The sequence below is a fragment of the Sander vitreus genome, chromosome 14, assembly GCF_031162955.1.
Source record: "Sander vitreus isolate 19-12246 chromosome 14, sanVit1, whole genome shotgun sequence".
Taxonomy (NCBI): domain Eukaryota; kingdom Metazoa; phylum Chordata; class Actinopteri; order Perciformes; family Percidae; genus Sander; species Sander vitreus.
In genome coordinates, this window is record NC_135868.1 from 18,821,216 (window position 1) to 18,841,297 (window position 20,082).

The 20,082-nt window shown below is 38.7% G+C and overlaps 1 protein-coding gene across 1 annotated transcript; it reads right to left on the bottom strand.

Annotated features, from left to right (window-relative positions):
* Positions 1-6,477: 6,477 nt before the first annotated feature.
* On the bottom strand, positions 6,478-9,850 carry npvf (neuropeptide VF precursor). The gene is made up of 5 exons (XM_078268321.1): positions 9,817-9,850; positions 8,186-8,202; positions 7,942-8,124; positions 6,772-7,148; positions 6,478-6,547 (listed from the first exon to the last, which is right to left on the bottom strand). Exons 1-5 carry the CDS (start codon positions 9,848-9,850, stop codon positions 6,478-6,480), a joined length of 681 nt encoding a protein of 226 aa, XP_078124447.1.
* Positions 9,851-20,082: the final 10,232 nt, after the last annotated feature.

Here is a 20,082-nt window from a genome sequence, read left to right on the forward strand (position 1 = left end):
TATTTCAAAGTGAAAAGAAACAATACATGTAGAAAGAATGGCCCACTGGAACATTTCACCAAAACATAAATATTTTGTGGTCACATCCGTTATCTTAAGTCAAGGTCAAGTTATTGTCTAGAAATGCAACAGAATAACAGTCAGCCAGTATAAAGACTTTATTATAAATGCAAGCACAAAACATATTTACACCAAGTAATTTCTGTAAATCAAATGACCTTACCGTTCTTAAGTCACATATACACATGTATATAGAACATGCATAAAACCAAAACACACTCATTTTAAAGCCCTACACTAAATTAATTTTAATTCAATTTCCCCTTTTCCCGCTTCCAACTCAATTAGCTGACTGAGGGCGTTCACTCTTTCAGTTACACCAATCAGATTTGGCCATGATCTCTGTAAGACAATCATCTCCATGTGATCACCCCATTCACCTCCAGTTTTCATCACAACCAGCGCCACCATGGCTCCTTCCACTGAACTCATCAGATGTCCAGCTCCACATCACATGCATCCAGATCTTCAGCATTGCTCTTCACACCACCACCACCACCACCACCACTGTCTAGACTCCATCTTCTCCATATTAATCCAGGACAAAAGAGAGAATACATCCGGCCTGCACATGTGCTTACTTGGGTATCTAATTTGCCTGTTGCTTTAGTTGCATCTTGATCAGTTAGCTATTTACAAGCAATGAACAGTAATCTAATCAGATCAACCAATCTGTCAGTCAGCTTGTTGGAATTGAGGTGTTTTGTGCTGCAGAGTGATTTACCTTTATCGATGTTGGCCTGTGTGGAGGAGAAGCCAGGTGGCTGCCTTCCTTCCTAACAGACCCCACAGGTTGGGTCCAACCTTGTGGCGTCACCCCTCTCCCACTGTGTGACACTGGGAAAATTTCTAGACAAAGACCTTCTTCCCTTTGTTGATGTCCCCCATACTGGGAGGAAAGGAAATGGTGGCAATCAATGTGTGAAAATAATATTAATTTGCATTGGTGAGTGGGAAAAAAATGTAGCCCAGTGGGTTAAAGAAGGCATGAAACATGGGCTATTATGTAGCCTACAGAAAGAACTCATTGAGATGTTTAAAAACAGACCTATAAAAAGTATGTTTGTGATGTAGGCCTATGTTCCTAGCTGGATAAAAAAAAGATTGCTGTCATAGTTAACGTTATTCCATTTTAACAATTGAAAACATATAACTATGTGATAAAACAGTAGCCTTGTTATAACACAGCAGCACGATATAATTACACACACACACACACACACACACACACACACACACACACACACACACACACACACACACACACACACACACACACACACACACACTGTGATAATAAAATTAGCAATGGTTGAATTCCATTTAGCTACTTCAGTTTAGGGTCCTGGTAGGCTATTGTATGCTGGCTCACTGCCACACTGTCAACAGAGCCATCCTTAATGTATTTAGCAACACGTGTGATTTTCCTTCTGTAACAAGTCAAATTGTCTGTGTGGTGTCTTTAATAGTAATGCTGTGATGCTGTATGAAGAGGAATCCGCTGACACCGATCTGGATTATGAAAAGGTTTATTACAATCAAAGATTCAGCATCAATTTTACAAGCTTCTGCAGAGAGCTTGGAGGACAACCAACTTGAATAAAAAAAAGTCTGTAAACCTTTTTTCTATAGGTCACTACTATCCTTAATGATGCCTCCGTTCCAATTAGGTGTCTTAGTAAGCCATAGTGAGCTGGCATACCAGGGCCCTAGAACTGACACACCTCAGAGGAATGCAGGCATTATTACAGTTTTTTTCGATTGCGAATCACAGTGGGCACAACTGAAGCCACATGTGCAAAACTCAAACTACAGTCTGCACTACCTACAGTCACCTGAGCTAAACAGTTCACATCACCTGCAAAACTCATTCCAAGTAACACAACTCTCAACACATGTCTCACAAGAGGCTCAGTGCAGCCAAACACTATGAACAATCCTCACTGAGATAACACACAGTGTTATTCAGAACACACTGAGAGTAAAAACACTAGCATCAAACACCAATACAGAAATTGAAACTGCAGCAAAAGAAACGCAATGGTGTTGTTTCAGTGGGTAGAGCAGGCGCACATATAGTTGGAGGTTTATGCTGTGACGCAGAGGTCCAGGGTTCAAATCCAACTTGTGACGATTTCCTGCATGTCTTCCCCTTCTCTTTCTCTTTCCCCTTTCTCAACTTGCTGTCCTGTCAAATAAAGGCGGAAAAGCCTAAAAAATAATCTTAAAAAAAACAATAAAACAAAAATGTAGAGAGGCTTCAAGAGAAACTGCAGTGCAATACACAATATATGATCAATACAATATACTATTGTCTTTTGTATAAGGGCAGACCTGACACATATCAAATAATGCAGTTTCTGTAATTCCATGTGATGTTAGTGTTTTTTATGACATTGTTCTATGATTGACTAAATGTTCCTGTTGGAAGAGAACCTGTGATAGTGTTTTGGAAGAATTATTTGATTTTGAGACATGTTTGCATTGTTTTGGTGGACATAGTGTATTGTATTAGTGTATTACAGTTTTTTTCCAATTGCTAACACACTAAAATGACACAGCACAATTATTTAAATTGACACACAGAAAGAAAAACCCCTTCTAAAGTCTCCAAAAGTCTAAACACATTTTCTGCTTTACACACATTTTGCAATTCGAAATAGCACTTTTTAAATGCACTGAACACGGTTCTCTGCATAAGACACAACAATTTGACAGCAAGTCACATGTTTGCCATTTCAAAACTCTGCCATTCAAAATGACACTACATGAGCTAATTGTCCAACATATGCGCCACCTGGCCAAACACCTCAATGCTTACTGTAATTGTTAGCACGTTGTGCGTATGGACTGTGCAAATCCGATACCGTCAATTTGTGTGTTTCCCATGTGAATGGTCAGCGTATGAGGCGGCTCACATTATGGCATGACCTATAGGCTTTAGCTTCAATTTTGATGAAATTATTCTTTAATCGGTTGCATATTATGTTGTGGATATATCAGGAAGTAAGCACTATAAAAAGACCACATGTGAGCACCTCTTTTTTTCTATATATTTTTTCTCCAATTTTCTTTTTCAGTTTACTGTTTGTTGTGAGCATATTTCTGTTCAGTCCTATGTAAATATATCTGCTGTGCATATGTTGCACTGACTTGTTTGATTAAAAATAAAAACATAAATGTTTCAACAGCATGTGTGTGTATCTGAAAATATTTAGATAGATAGATAGATAGATAGATAGATACATAGATACATAGATAGATAGATAGATAGATACATACATAGATAGATAGATAGATAGATAGATAGATACATAGATAGATAGATAGATAGATACATACATAGATAGATAGATAGATAGATAGATAGATAGATATATATATAGATAGATAGATAGATACTTTATTCATCTCGAAGGAAATTTTAGGATCCAGTAGCTTAGACAACCTTACACAACAAACACATATACACACATATATCACACATATATTAGAATAAAAATCAAAATCAAAATCACGCACAGAAATGCAATGACCATGATAAGGTATGTGCATGTGAACAATGTGTTTTCATTGTGTGATTTTGAGCATGAAATTAACTGTTTTGCCAATTGTGTGTTGTAGGTGTGTTGGTGCGTTAAGAGTTTAGGAAAGTTGTTAAAAGTATTGAAAAAATTGTCATAGCGTTCGTAAAAAACTGTAATCTATGGAATTACTGGAAAAAAAACTAAAGGTACATAATAGTAACAAAGAATAGTGTGACTAATCCTGCCTCTCTCCAGCATCATGCAGCAAGTTTTCCTCATCACATTGGATGTCTGATCATCTCTAAATACAAATGAGTGTGGTATTTCCATGTCCTTCACCTCCATTACTTTCTGAAAAACAGGAAGTCCACAGTTTTACTATAGTAAAGGTAGTGTTTTTCATATATATATATTTTTTATATATATATATATGTTGTTCTCTTGTCTGAATCCACCAAACAAGTGGTTATGTTGGAGCTAACAGTCCCTTGGGTAGACCGTTTGGAAGAGGCCTTTGAAAGGAAGCTTGCCAAGTACGAGGGACTGGTTAGCGAGTGTCGACAAACCGGATGGAGAGCAAGATGTCTCCCAATAGAGGTTGGAAGCAGGGGCTTTGCAGCCCGTTCACTGTTCAGAGCCTTCAGCGTGTTAGGCATCGATGGAGTGAGAAGGAGAAGAGCCATCCACAATACCACCGAAGCAGCAGAGAAAGCCTCAAGATGGCTATGGCTAAAGAGAGGAGATCCTTGGGGACAGAGTAGCTAGATTCGCCAACTGGACACAAGCTGGGGTCTGATCAGCCTCAGCTGGGTCGCCTGGAGGAGGGTGTATGATGTTGAAAGACCTGAAACATCCAATGATTCCAGGAACACCACTGAAGATGTGTCCAGTAGCATCAGATGTATTTGCACAGTATAGCTGTGTATGTAACCTCAGACATCTTACCTGGACATGTTGGTATCTTTGCTCTTTTACCTGATTCTCTCAAATAGTACGGTGTATAATTTGTTTCATTCTTATTTGGTGTTTGTATACAAAATAAAAGCGTTCTGAGCTTTCTCTGTATAAATACCGTATGTTCACTAACTAGTCTAAAACAAGACACCTGCTTAGGCTTTCAGCTAAAATTGCAATCAGCAGTGTTTGATAGGCACCAGACTGAAATCTATTCTGTTTTGAGTGTGTGATTCACAGTTTTGACAGCAGTGTGTTAGCATTTGAACAAAGTGCTGTAAATCCACAGTGTTGTGCAGGTTGTAGTTAAAGCCATGGGATAAGTGTGTAGAGTTTTGAAAAATGTGTTCAAGCAATGAAAAACAAACTAGAGTTTGGTCCATATGAACTGCTGCTGTGCAGACTGTAGTTAGAGTTTTGCACATGTAGCTCCAGTTGTGCCCACTGTCGTTTAGCAATCGAAACAAACTGTAATGTTATTACATGGGGGCTTTTTTTTGCCCTGACAAGTGTCTGCTGTGAAGAAAGTCTATAAGAGCAGATTATATTGTTGTTGTTTTGTCAAAGTAAAGTCACATATTCAAATTGTGTCATGTTGGGATATGATTTGATAGGCAGTCCTCGTTCTTATAACACATATCAGTGTCACTATTGAGGACAGTCGACAGGACAGCGGATGGACAGCAATAGAGATAACGGATACTGGCATCTTTATTTACCTCTCACTGGGAGAAAGGTACAGAGATAGAGGACAATATTTTTGAAATCCAACAAACTGTATATTTTATGCGTCCCTTTGGTAATTTGAAGAGCCTGAGATTTGTACCCTCTGTACCCTAGAGTGCACACTTTGACTTGGTGTCTGTCTCCCTCAAGTGGTCAAATGAGAGAGTACCTCTCTTCTGTCTTTATGACCGTGTCACGATCCGTTACATTTCATGGCTTCAAAGTTAGATCAATTTTAGAACACACACATACACACACACACACACACACACACACACACACACACACACACACACACACACACACACACACACACACACACACACACACACATATATACATATATCACTTAAATTCACTTAATTACGACTACTACGACTACCATTTGTAGTCACCATTCCATTATCTTTGTGACTATTATTGCCACTGTTCATCACATCCCCAACCGGCACCGTCAGACACCGCCTACCAAGAGCCTGGGTCTGTCCGAGGTTTCTTCCTAAAAGGGAGTTTTTCCTCGCCACTGTCGCATTAGCCACTGCTAATGCTTGCTCTTGGGGGAATTACTGGAATTGTTGGGTCTTTGTAAATTATAGAGTGTGGCTTAGACCTACTCTAACTGTAAAGTGTCTCGAGATAACTCTTGTTATGATTTGATACTATAAATAAAATTGAATTGAATTGAATTGAAAATTGAATTAATTTAAGACACTTCAATGGTCATAACAGTAGGTGAGCCTTGTTGTGTTTCACTGGATATTAACAGGTTGTTGTTTAGTTGTGTTCAAGAAAAAAGCAGTTTAATGAATGTGCATAACATAAAAAATCCACTTTTTTGGAAGTGTCCTTTCAAAACTAAATGAAAAACATCTCTGTTTTAAATCTCCTTAAGAAATGAAAAAAAAAAAAAAAACATATTTCATTTGCATTCAATTACTCTACCAGAGTTAGATCCTGATTCCCCCTGATTAGGGCTCAATAATAAAGCAAACAAAACCCAAACCACTGGCTTGAAACCTTTATTATTATAGTTTGACATGTTTTCTGTCAGAATAATGTAACTTTATTTAAAGGGACTTGTACATTTAAAAATTCCAACATATTTATCTTTTCTTGAACATTTTGACAGTCTAACATTCGTCTTCACAGTAAAAACACTATATGCTGATATTTACGTGCAGACCTCGTTGTTGGCCTATCTCATCTTCTTTCATCCTTTAAAATTCTTTTCCTGTATCTCCATCTCTTCTGAGCTGGCTTGAAAGTCAAAAACTTCAGCCCTGTGGGAAGAAGAAGAAGAAGAAGAAGAAGAAGAAGAAGAAGAAGAAGAAGAAGAAGAAGAAGAAGAAGAAGAAGAAGAAGTGGAAATAAATAAATAACAACCTTGTTATAGACTGGTGATCTATCATCTCAATGAATTTGTCGTGTATTGTTTAGATGAGGTTATGGCATCCTTTTTGGAAATACATATTTACGTCAAACTTTATGGGCAAGAGTTTCCTACCAGTGCATACCAGCGTTTACTAATGGTGCATTGGCCAGAGTCCTAAGAAGGCTCCAGTATGGGCCGCTTCTCCCAAATCTCTGAGGCAGCACTGGGTTCAGTGCTTCTCGGACATCAGGGCACTCCGCACACATTCGAATCACCTCCCAGGACCGCCCAAATCTCTGGGGCATGTTGGGGGTCGATTTTGGTTCCTTGTCATTATCAGGAATACTCTCTCTTCCAAAGCGCATGGGCATGTTGGCATGCAGGTGGGGAGGTTTGGTTTTGGGCGGGTGGAGCTTGAAGAAATTTGGGAGGCTGATTTTGCTGGGGGCGGGGGTCACATCTACATTGAAGCTGTTAAGATCCAAACTCCTGTGGATTTCACTTTTCGTCTGGAAACAAAAATATGTTGAAGTCCATTACTCAACTAATTATTAAAAAAGACGTTTAGTTAACTAAGTTTGTTGAAAAACTAATCAATTAATCAAGAAAAATAGTCAGCAGATGTATCAATAACCAAAATAATTGTGAGTTGCCGTCTTAGTTTTAACTACTAATATTCATCACTAAATTTTGTAAGCACATCATTTCATGTTATTCTTTTTGCTCTACAATAATGCAGAACAAAAATGAGTAAATGTGACCACTGGATAGCAGATGAGTTCCATTGTTATATGTCGTAATAATAGCTCAAATAGTGGATCCCCATTATGTGAACATGACTGACCCATTTCCATAATGGGCTGATACATTTTCTTGTAAAAAATATATGTGGCGTTATAACAAATAGTTTCAGTTACACTTTCATGATCTTGAAGGTGTAGTACATAACACAAGTAAAAGTAGGGCTGCAGTTAACGGACACTTTACTATTATTAATTGATTGTTTTATCCATAAAATTTCAGCAAATAGTAAAAAATGACGTCTTCAAATTTCCTGTTTTATCCGACCAACATCCCAACCCCCCCGAATATATAAATTACAATCATATATGACAAACACAAGTACAAAATCTTAACTTTTCAAAAGCTAAATCAGAGATTGTTTGGCATTTTTGCTGGAAAAATTACAATTATCTATCGACAATTGACTAATCTTTTCAGCTGTGAAAGAAAACCTAAGAAGTCCAAGCTAGTTGCCCAATGGAATAAGCATATCTGTCTGGCTTAATAAATAGTTCTTACCTGATGGTGTGGCTGTTTGCTCACAGTGCGTCTTCCATCACTGATGCTCAGCAAAGTTGTATCACTGTGGATTGATTTCCCATAGACCTGCAAGTCAGATGCTGCTCGCACTCCAAGACCTCCCAGGATCACGAGCGCTGACAGAAACACTGTGATCAACACGTTGACAGCAGGAGCCATGTTCTCTCAGGACAGCACAAGGCTACATGCCTCATTTCTTGCTGAGCACACTGTTATTAAAGACCCTTGAAAACATACGTCACCTGTCGCGTGTGCTAAAGACACCCACACACATTCATGTGTACAAACACATACAGCTTAAGCCTCATTTAAAATGAGCACATTCCTGTCTCAATAACCATCCAGCTCTAAAGAATATATTTGAAAATGCATGTATGTCCTAATTGGGTTGCTGGATCAACGGCATTTCTTGTCAGAGGAGATCACAGGGAAATTAAACTAAAAAACAGGCGCTCAATGGAAATACTGAATGGCAGGAGCATTCACATTTAATAATGTGATTTAACTTTTATTATTCATCCTAGGCTGTATTTCCTCTTTACTGTAAGTTTGCTATTTATATCCAGGCAGGCAATGTCAATTAGGAACAAATTGTTAGTGAGCTGCATTAAAAACATTGAAAGCGTATTAATTAAAGTGCCCATATTATGAAAAAAATCACTTTTTCTGGGATTTGGGGTGTTATTTTGTGTCTCTGGTGCTTCCACACGCATACAAACTTTGAAAAAAAAAAAAACATCCATGCTGTTTTGAGTGAGATACGGGTTTCTGAATGTATCCTGCCTTCAGTCTCCGGGTGAGCTGGTCAAAATCTGCACGGCTTTCTACGTCACTAGCCGAAACGACCTGGCTAACCGCAACCGTTAGTATGCTACCTCGTTCTCAATGGCAAAGCACTGCCACAACACACACAAATTCACCATAATCTACAAAAGAACTACTTATGCACCCTTATTTAGAAGAAGTCTCCCAACTAATCCTGCCTTGTAACTAACCGAAGTTGGAGAAACAGCCTTTCTTTTACTGTCTATGGAGCTAGCTGACATGATCTATGATCTGAGCTACTGCGCATGTGCGAGTGCAAACAAAGATAGTACAGAAGAAAAGATGTCTCACTCTGTAGCTAAAACAGAGACCTGAACACAAGGTGAAAAGAGGAGCTGCAGCAGTGAGAGAGAGCTGTGCAGTACAACAAAAAGATGGTGTTTTTTGAAAATTAAACCATGTGAACCTATTCTGGTACAACCTTAAAATACAATTATGAACCTGAAAATGAGCATAATATGGGAGCTTTAATGTTTTGCAGTCTTTCTTTTATTTTAAAGATTATTTTTTTTGGGCATTTGTAAGCCTTTATTTGGATAGGCCAGCTTAGACTTGAAAAGGGAGAGAGAAGGGGAATGACCTGCAGAAAAGGTCCACAGGTCAGAATTGAACCTGCAGCCTCTGTATTGAGGTGTAAACCTCTTCTATGGGTGCCTGCTCTACCAGGTGAGCTTTCATATTCTCAGTCATTCAATCAATTCCTCTTTTTTTTTCTTTAAATTTGTTTGAATAAAAAAAAAAAAAGGTTTAAAGTTTAAAGTGAAAATATCTGCAGTGCCTACTTGCTGGTGCTAGCCACCATTCCACCAAATTACTCATGTTAACAAACAGTCAAACAGTGATAACTGTCCATTGCAACTAAGGGCACATTACATTTTACATAACAGTTCTTCTCTTTAGCATCCCAATTTGTTTCCTGAAACTGTGGCAGAATGTACCTGCGGTATTGGATAACAATATTGGATAACAATACTGAATGCTGCTGAATCAGCATTCACACAGTAATTTGCAATGGTTACGATGGAAAGAGGAGCACAGTGTTGTGATTACTGGTTGAAGGCATTGTATAATACACTGGCCTGAACTAAAAAACGGAGAAAAACAAAGTGAAATGATAGACACATGCATTATAGGAAGTGTAAATCTAGTATTTTTCCAAAATTACCTATATGACGTATTAGGACAACTCTGTTGATATTCTATATTTTTGTCATTGTCAACAAATCCCATTAAAAGACCAAAAACTAATTGTAAAAAGAATAAGTGATTTGAGTAAAAGTGCATTTATTTGAGATTAATATCACATTAAACATCCTTCAAAAAGTACTCAAACTGGCTCATATCCCATGCAGCTATGTGTTGTTGGTCTTATTTTGGAGCAAACCTCAGACAAACCTAATAACAGAATGTGTTTTCTCCCTGTTGTTCATCTATTGAAACTATACTGTATCTAGCAACCATTGGACAATTCAGCTTTGACAAGTATTTGAAACACAAGAGTGGGGAGATTATGTCACTCACCATTCCTGTTTCTGAATGTGTCGGTAGTGTATTTAGATGCACAAATGACTCACTGGATTTGTATTGGCAGACAGAATGTGAGAAATGCCTGGTGTGAGACACAGGTTGATAATGACAACACACAACGCATTTTAATGTGATCCATGCGTCATGACCCTGACATTGTTTCCATTTGCCATGTTACCATGTCAAGTCCCACCTTTAAAGGCATACTATGCAGTTTCTGTTTTTGCTGTGGAGTACTTGTATGGATTTAATATTTGGCTTTTGAATTTCAATTTAACATTGGCTTTTAATTTGGATTTAATATTTGGCTTTTGAATTTCAATTTAACATTGGATTTTCATTTGGATTTAATATTTGGCTTTTGAATATCCATTTAACATTGGCTTTTCATTTGGACTTGACACATGTCAATGTAAATGAGGAGGCGTGGCCCAAAGGCTGGTGGGATGGTCTGAAACGAAAGGAAATGTCGTTTGTATTTAGCCTACATCATCAGTTTCTATCATGTGAAATAAGAGGCCAAGCCAGCCTGGTGGCGAAGATGCAAACAGATGCTCAACAGTGTGCTCCCCAGCAGTCAGCCCCCCCTGCTGTTCATAAGGTGCCTCTGCACCCCTTTTGTTTCAGACCCGCCCACCAGCCTTTGGGCCACGCCTCCTCATTTACATTGACATGTGTCAAGTCCAAATGAAAAGCCAATGTTAAATGGAATTTCAAAAGCCAAATATTAAATCCAAATTAAAAGCCAATGTTAAATTGAAACTGAAAAGCCAAATATTAAATCCAAATGAAAAAGCCAATGTTAAATTGAAATTGAAAAGCCAAATATTAAATCCAAATGGAAAAGCCAAATGGAAAATTTTAAAAAATAACAATATTTTTAATTTGATCTCGCTTCGTTTTCTCTTTGGACTTTCAATTTCTCTTTGGACTTTCAATTTGAATTATGAATAAATATTTCCTCCATACTTTTTAGCTCTCGCCAATGAGTGAAAGCCTGACCGAGTGGAACTCTTGTCCGGTTCCTCACGGTTTTCTTTTCCTTGACTCTTCCAACCGCGCTTTCTTAGCTTTCTTCGTCGACTCTGTCATGATTCACGTCTGAAATGCGTGCTAGTGTCTTCCATAGAGGCTGCTTCTTATATGTCGTTGATGTATGTGACGTTGTGCCGTAAGGCAAGTTGTGATTATCGTGAGATTTGGTGGGGCGCCACCTCTCAGACCTGTATTGCTGGTTTTGCCAGCGGCGTCCCCCCCTGCTTTGCTATCAGGATGATTCGCCTTACTATGAGTTTGTTTACCATCGAAATGACTTTGAAGCTGTTATATTAAGGTACAAAGCATCTCAGCGGAAAAAGTATCCCAATCACATCTGGTTTTAGTGTTTCATTATCAACCTTAAGATGTTTTTTTATGGCTATGATTTCAGTCTATCTTTCTGTATTATCATTTACCTCCCACCTCTCCCCAGCATTTCTTTGTGTGCTCTCCCTCCCTGACCCTGGCCCCAGCTCGTAGACTATGGGGTTTGGGATTTACGATCCTGTCTCTGACACTTATCCAGAGTTTTATCCGCAGATGGCTTCCCTATACCTCAAGCTCTCCCTTTGTTCTTAACCGAGCTCTCCGAGCACTCCCTCAAAGACCTTGTTCACTGCCACTGTAATTCTCTCTTCTTAATGTTTTTAATGTGCATCCCTCGCCACCCCGGCGGCCTTTTCATCTTTCAATTTTCTTCCTTTTGGGCGTCTTCTCCCTCCCCTCCCCTCTGCTTCTACATGCTGTCTTCTTGCTTGAAAACATACTCTGCTTCCTTGATAGAAATAGAATGTTTAATTTAATACATCTGGAACTCCCATATATATGTGCTTTTGACCTATTTTGCACCCATGTTTCATGTCAATTGTAGGAGACATAGAATTTCCTGAAATGTTCATCTATCTGTCTTATAATTTCATTTTTGTGAACTCCAGGAAAACTAATCAAGAATAGACAGAGGAAGACTAGCAAAGAGGCAAAGATAAAAAAATAAATAGGTAGACCCAAAGAAGAGGCACAAACAGGAAGCAGATTGAAACAGGCCACAACGACACCGTTGATCCTAACCTGTCTCTTTCTCTGTCTGGGATCTGGCAGCCTTCCCAGAATTCCTCTCCAGGACCAGGATACCCTCGGATTCCCAGGATGATTTGTGGGAATGTTATCCCCATGTTGAGCTGATTTATGTTGAGTTTTATCTTCCCCCTCACTTAGACATCAGCCAGGTCATCATCACAACACTTTACATGCCCGTACACTCAGCGAGGAGACACATTCATCAAGCCCTTGTGATGGGTTATAGTTTTATCAATGATCAAATCCATTTCTGCCGGATCACTGCATTATGATGTATGGGAAGATGTGCTGAAGCCGAGAAGACAGACACACAGGCTCATACCACTGTATCGGTGTAATTCTGTGCTATGTTGCTGTGATTTCAGCAGACGATGATGGATTCATGTCTCTCACATGACTACATCTAATGAAAGAAGTGACAGAATCAAAACTTTGAGCCGATAATAGGTCCAGGAGACGTACATGAAAAGATAGAAAGTTGTATGTTAAAGTAATTAACATGCTACACATGCACAGGTCTGAGCAACACACACACACACACACACACACACACACACACACACACACACACACACACACACACACACACACACACACACACACACACACACACACACACACACACACACACACTCAGGAAAGGACAATAAATATATAAATATCCTGATTAGTTTTCTTCTTATATGACAGGTAAGACAACTGTACAAAACCAGGACAAGACACGATAAATAAAACAAAGCTTGCAATATTCTATATTTTTTAATGTCAAGTCCCAAGAAAAGACCAAAGGTGTTATTCTGTAAGTTTCCTACTTACCCAGAGTCACTCTCAGCCCGATTGGTTACTGCTGAAAACATAACTCTTAGAAAATGGGTCAGAAATATATACTTAGACATTATTTGCTTAAACAGCTGGGCATCTTGTGTTATTGTGTTATTTATAAGTTCTGTCACAGTTGACACATAAAACCACTAGATGGCAGTCTGGGTTTGGATGATCAAATCCAGTGTCCAGAGTTTATAGATTTGTTTGTAAGAGCCTCGTGTATAATTCTGTTTCTTAAACTTTTTTTCTGTTTAGCAGTTATTAAATTTCAGGTCAGTTTTAGGCCGTTTGTTAAGGAAATCAATCTTTTGTCAATGTTTCGTGCAGAATAGTGCGAGTCTTTAAACCGCATGGTGCACATTGTCAAAGGTTTCGTCCACCGGGAGGCACTCTAACACCCTTCTTCTCTGTTTGTAGAGGAGGAGGAGCAACTTAGAAGAGGGGGGAGTCAGAGGAGGAGGCGGTCCGAAGAGATAGAAGGAGTAGCCCTAAAAAAAGGGGAGGTGTTTTCAGAAGTGTTAACAAGGGGAGGCGCTGAAAGCACTGGCCAATCAGAGACTTGTAAAAATTCACCAATCAGAGATGGAGAGGAAAAGCCAGGAGAGGCAGGCAGGAAACTGAGCAAATGACCCTTGATGAGAGAGGGGAGGTGGAGGATGGGAAGGATGAGGGAAGGAAAAAGGGGCCCTAGGAGAGGGGTGTGTGTGTGTGTGTGTGTGTGTGTGTGTGAGAGAGAGACGTGTAGGCTTGGTTGAGAAATCTGCCATAGCATATGTTTTGTCTTATGTTTTTATTTTAAGATATATTCCTTTTCTCAAACATAAATGCTAAAGTTCCGTTCAAGTGTAAAGAGATAAATAATGCAGTGATGATGAAGATGAGTGATTGAGCTGCGGCAATGAAATGTGGAAATAAGCAAAACTACTGTGTTGAAAGAAATAGAGGTGAGAAGATATGTTATGTGTGAAAAAAAACAACCAGAAAATGTGTAAATTACGGAAGAAAATATGATAGGAATTGTCTAGTAATAACAGATTGGACCTGTCATTTTGTTGTTTTTCTTTCTCTTACTTGATTTGAATGTTTACACGGCCATTTATCTGTTGAGTGAGTTTCATGAGCCCTGGGCTCTGGAAAACTCTTTAAAACCTTGGTGCATAAGTCTCAAATACACCGGTGACAATAAGAAAAATAAGCATCTCTTTTTTAGATTTAGTACATAGTATTCATGCAGACGCAGTAACAGCGATGGGAGGATAAAGGTAGAAACAGAATAAGAAGCAGAAAATGAAGTTGTAAACAAAGAAAAAGGATTCTCCTGACCTCTGGGCCTTCTCTCTGCTCCTGGTTGGACGGCCAGTTTGGCTGCTGTTCGGCGGGTCAGAGGAGGTCAAAAGTCATCTTAGAGACACCCACACGGAGAGCTACACCATGACCTCCAACCTCTCTCCACCATGCAGCAGAACCCTGCACAGCGCTTAAAGCAAAGCAGGGAGATAGGGAAGAACACAAAAATCTGATTTGTTTTACTCCTAAAATATTTGTAGTCGTATCCAAGCCACTTGTAATGTGCCACCTGGAAAAAGTCAGACTGAAGCAAAAATAGAATTCAAGAATTTGTGTCTGCTCTCACCGTAATGATAGAGATGTGACTGTTCATAATTTTCGCTAATTGAATACATGAGACTTTCATACACTAAGTCAGAGACAGGAAGCGTTCGCTGCCTTGATTCATTTAATGTGAAAGGGCCGGGGGAGCAAAAACATGAAAGGGAAAATACCAGACTTTGATTTCAAAGGACTATTTCTGTTTCTAATTGTATAGCTATTTTGATAATTTCTCAGAATGTCTTTGTGCTTTGTTTATCCGGGTTGATTTAACTGCATAAACTTTATTTGTAGTGCCATGTACAGTACAATTTTTCAATTGCCTGCCAATAGTCCTTGATTAAGACGTGAAACTTTATTATAAAAAAAATTATTTAAAACTCTCTTGCATACTTTACCTATTTGCTTTGGTTAGTACACCAACATCAACTAAGGCTAAATAAAGTAATGCCAATTTGGGTCTAGTTTGCATTATGCTACTTAAGTTATATCAGTGTGTATTTGGACTTATGTACTGTATGTTGTAGTGGTGGGAAAATCAAACAAAACCCTTAATTAAATCAAAGCAGATAGAACATAGCAGCCCTCTAATAGTCCTCCATTCAGAAAACGGCTTCAGCTGATTGAAGTGCATGCACTTAGCGGCATACAGATACAGTATGAACACTCATGTTTCACTACCAGGAAGCTTTCAAACTCTGATGCGTTAACCTCCATAAATTAAGAGCATACAGTATACTATATCAAGTGTGCTTGCTGTGTTATGCTATTAGTTGTATGCAATCTCTTCCTCTTGGTGCTTTCTTGTTTTCCTAAAATCATTTTATACTTTCTTTGAAAATGTTGTTATAGTGTAGGGGTTCTTGATTTGGACTTAAGAACTTAATTCGCTGAAACACTGTCATAGTGTGTGTTCAATAAATAATAATAATGGATGAGTGTGAATGTGAAAGAATAAAAGTTTTAAAAAACTATAACAGAAAAGTTAATTTTAAATATGAGGCATTTAAAAAAAAAAAAAACAGTTCCGACAAAGATGTCTCCTATATTCATTTATTTATTTTGTCAGTAATGTCAGTGAAGAACAGAACAGCATCCAAGAAGGTCTTTGGCTGTCTGTTTACAAATGCCAAGAAGTTGTGCAATGAAAATGCAGACCATTTGAATCACCTGTTTATGTCTTGGAAATACATGAGCTTTATTAAAAATACATGAAATGCTATCTGTAATAATGGGTGATGTCTGTTTTTGAAACATTTAAATCACAAAACCGGGCCATGCATGACTAAAAGGACATTTTTGGTATCTGGCTTCAATAACAAAGGAAGTGTCTGCATCGAAAGAGCTCATCAGGTTGATTATGAACCTTTATCAAAACCTTGGCCCATAGAAATAAGATGCATGTTAAAAAGCAGCATCTATGTGGCTGGGTTAGCTCAGTTGGTAGAGCAGGCACATATATATATATATATATATATATATATATATATATATATATATATATATATATATATATATATATATATATGTACATAGAGGAGTATGCCTTGATGCAGAAGGTCCAGGTTTTGAGTCTGAACTGTGACAGTTTCCTACATGTCTTCCCCCTCTCTCTTCTCCTTTTCAAATCTAGCTGTCTTATCCACTAAATGTTACAATTCTTTAAAAAACAGTGCCTGTTTACATTCTCAGAGAAAAATGTAATAGAGTTGGAAACTTGGATTGGTTGAATTTATTTCTCATGAATCTGATTGATTTCTAAAAGTGTGTAGATTTCGCATCAAAACCAATTATTCAATTTGATTTGCATTCTTCACAGAAGAGATGTAACTGTGTGCCTGAATGCAGTCCAGTAAGAAGAAACGGCAATGCTTTATTCGTTAGTTTATTCGTTAGTAGTAGGTACAGAAACCCCAAGGTCTAAATATTAAGGTCTAGATTAAATGATTTACTCCTCACACTTTGCATTGTAAAAGTTAGAAAAGATTAACTGTATTTTAATTCTAGTGATTCATTTATCATTGTCCTGTATAAGTTATGATTATATTGGCAATCATTTAGCCACCTCGTTTTCTAAGCAAAAAGCAAGTCAATTGTTTTGAAACAGAGCAGTAAAAGAATTATCTTTTTTTTTCAAAACGGAATGAGTGAGAACAGCACACAAGTTTCTCTCTGTTTTCACATATGCACATTCTCAGTATACAGTGTGTGTGTGGCCAGTTATGTGTGAATAAAACACTGTTATCCTCTGATGGTTTGTGATGGTTCTGCTGTAAAAGCAGCCCCACTTTCCCCTCATTTCCCCTCCCTTTCCCACTCTCTCCCCATGCCATTCCCGGCAGCTAGAATTGGAGTATACAGAATGAGTGTGTATGTGTGTGCCTCGGATACACACAGAGGGAACTTGATCCGAACCATAGCTTTCAGCACGGCCTGCAGGATCCCTAGGGCTGTTTTTTTTTTTTTAAAGAAGACAGAATTAAGGTGAGGGAGACAGGGAGAGTTCAATTTGACCTCAGCAGAGCTTTTCACATGCGCACACACACACACACACACACACACACACACACACACACACACACACACACACACACACACACACACACACACACACACACACACACACACACACACACACACACACACACACACACACACACACACACACAGTGTAGTGCAGCGATGAGTGATTCCGACAGCTGTGAGATAGTGACATCATCTTTAGTTGCCGGCTGGTGTACTTGATCTGGGCTGAGGGGAAGATTGAAACTGAAACACCAGACTGCTCTCTGGACCCACATCCTCTGCCAGAAAACCCTGTGTGTGTATCCATGTGTGTGTGTGTGTGCTTGAATGCATGCATTCGTGTGTGTAAAGCTGTAAGAGCACCAATAAAACCACAGCATTGAACCATTCTCCACTTTCTCTCTCGTTCTGTCTCTCGTCTCTCTCTCTCTCCCTGCCTGCCTTCCTGCTGATTGATGCGTTGTATATATTCCTCGCGGTAATCAGATCCTTTTCTTCCAGAGGTTTCTGTAAATACAGTCTGCTGAAGTGCCAGCCTGCCAGGCAGCCAGGCTGACTGTCTCTAACGGGGATTTAGCCAACGCTCTGACGGCTGGCATTGTGCCATAGAGGCCCCGCGAAGGCACGAATGAGCACATGATGCCTCCCCATGACGAGGCAGGCGCACGCTAACTGTGATTTGTGCATAGCCTATGTGTGTTAGTGGAGAGGGGTCATCCAAGGTCTGTGTTAGCAAATATGTGTAGATTCATTAGACATCTGACTTGATCTTAGCTGTAAATTAGCTGTTACATGGAAATGAGCAGAGAAGTGAGGTGGTGCAGTGATGTGACTTTTGGCGGTTCGGTGAGGATGACACAAGAGGGAGCACACACACACACACACACACACACACACACTCACTCACTCACTCTCTCTCTTACAATTTAGAAAAGATACCTACATAGTCAGATCACCACTATAATCTCTCAGTGCCTTCACCACCTAAATCATCCTCTATTGCTCTCAGAATATGAGAACACACAGCCAAACCAGCATGCAAGAGACATGTGCGTGCGTGCGTGCGTGTGTGTCTGTGTGTGTTTGTGTGTGTGTGGTTTTAGATATTAAGCTTGGGCATGGGAAAAAGTGCAGCTTTAAACAGCAAAACATGCAACCACCACCACAAGTACCAAATTCCACAAAACTCCTTAAACGAAACAGCATGTTTGAGGCGGCACAAACACAAATGCACATACTCACACACAGAAGGAGGCTGTTAGTGTCTGTTAGTGTCTACTAGTAAAGTGACTAATGAATAACCTGACCTGACATAAGTTTGGAGACACACAGTTTAGGTTTTATGTACAGGTTACTAAGAAAACAACATTATAACCAGTGGATTAATGAAGTCACATCATAATGAGTATAAGTCTTTGCCCCACAATGATCATGGTTATCCTCCATGTCTCTCCATTATTGCGAACTATGTTATTATTTGGACAAAAAAAAACTCAACTCAAGGTGCACTTCATAGATTTTTCTTGTGTTTTCAACTACGTCACATGGTCTTAGTCAGTGGAACAGTAGAACAGCGGAAAAATAGTAAAAGAAAAGTGCAATAAAACGATTGTGATACAATTGAAAGGTCCAGAAAGGCTATTAAGTGGACCATGAGTTGAGATTGTTTTGTCAAAGTACTTCAAGTTCAAGAATAAACTTTGATGTGTAGGATTGTTGATAACTGAAGCTTGAAGTCGATACTGATAATAATATTTGCGATAAGAAAAAATATAACTATATTTAGAATTTTAATGTTAACACATAAAATAAACTTACATTTTTGATAAGGACCACTTACATTTGCTAATTAGAGTTGTGTTAAAGATATTTATGCTACTGAGCGGGACATCTTTTAGTTATAAAATCATTTAAATATAATCAAAAACAGCAAATACAACAGTATATTTTAAATAGTAAACTTCGCTGGAAATGAACACAAATACAACAAATGTATACTATATTCAATTGATGTATTAAGGTAAAAAAAAACAACACTTAAGACTTAAAATATGAAGACTTAAAATTATAGAAAAAAGCAGTGCATACTATCAAAAGAAATCTGAACTATAATAAATCAAATGGGAACTTTAATAAACATTAAATTAAATGGTGTGTGGTGGGGCAAGCTCGCATTATGGACATATCTATGACACTCTTGTTACTTATCAACCAACACATACCCTGATATCTTCATATACACAAAAAGTATATAGTCAAAAGTATGTGGGCACCCCTGTTCACGTAGTTTTGGTCTGGAACTGTTTTTCATGGTTTGGTCTAGACCCCTTAGTTCCTATTAAGCAATGGTACAGCACACAATATGTTTGCAGCTCTGTGCCAACAGTTTGGAGAAGGCCCTCTCCTGTTTCAACATGACAATGCCCCCATGCATGATTGAGGTTCACAAAAAAGTTGTTTTCTGAGATTGGCGTTTAAGAACTTGACTGGCCTGCACAGATCCCTAAAATAACACCCTATCTTACACCTCTGGGGTAACTCCGGCCAGGTCTGCCATCCCTCACTGATGTTCTTGTGGCTGAAAGGAAGCAAATCCCTGAAGCGAGGCTCCAACGTCTTGTGGAAATCCTTCACAGGCCCCATCCACATTCTTAGTTTTAGTATCCACATATTTTTGGCCACATTTGAGTATAA

Bases quoted from the DNA above. Each gene is read 5' to 3' on its own strand.
- npvf (XM_078268321.1), bottom strand. From the start codon at position 9,850: ATGCCTTCAACCAGTAATCACAACACTGTGCTCC. The intron at 7,149-7,941 runs GTAAGAACTATT...TTTTGTTTCCAG, and splicing joins GCAAACAGCCACACCATCAG to ACGAAAAGTGAAATCCACAG. The intron at 6,548-6,771 runs GTAGGAAACTCT...TTCTTCCCACAG, and splicing joins GTAAACGCTGGTATGCACTG to GGCTGAAGTTTTTGACTTTC.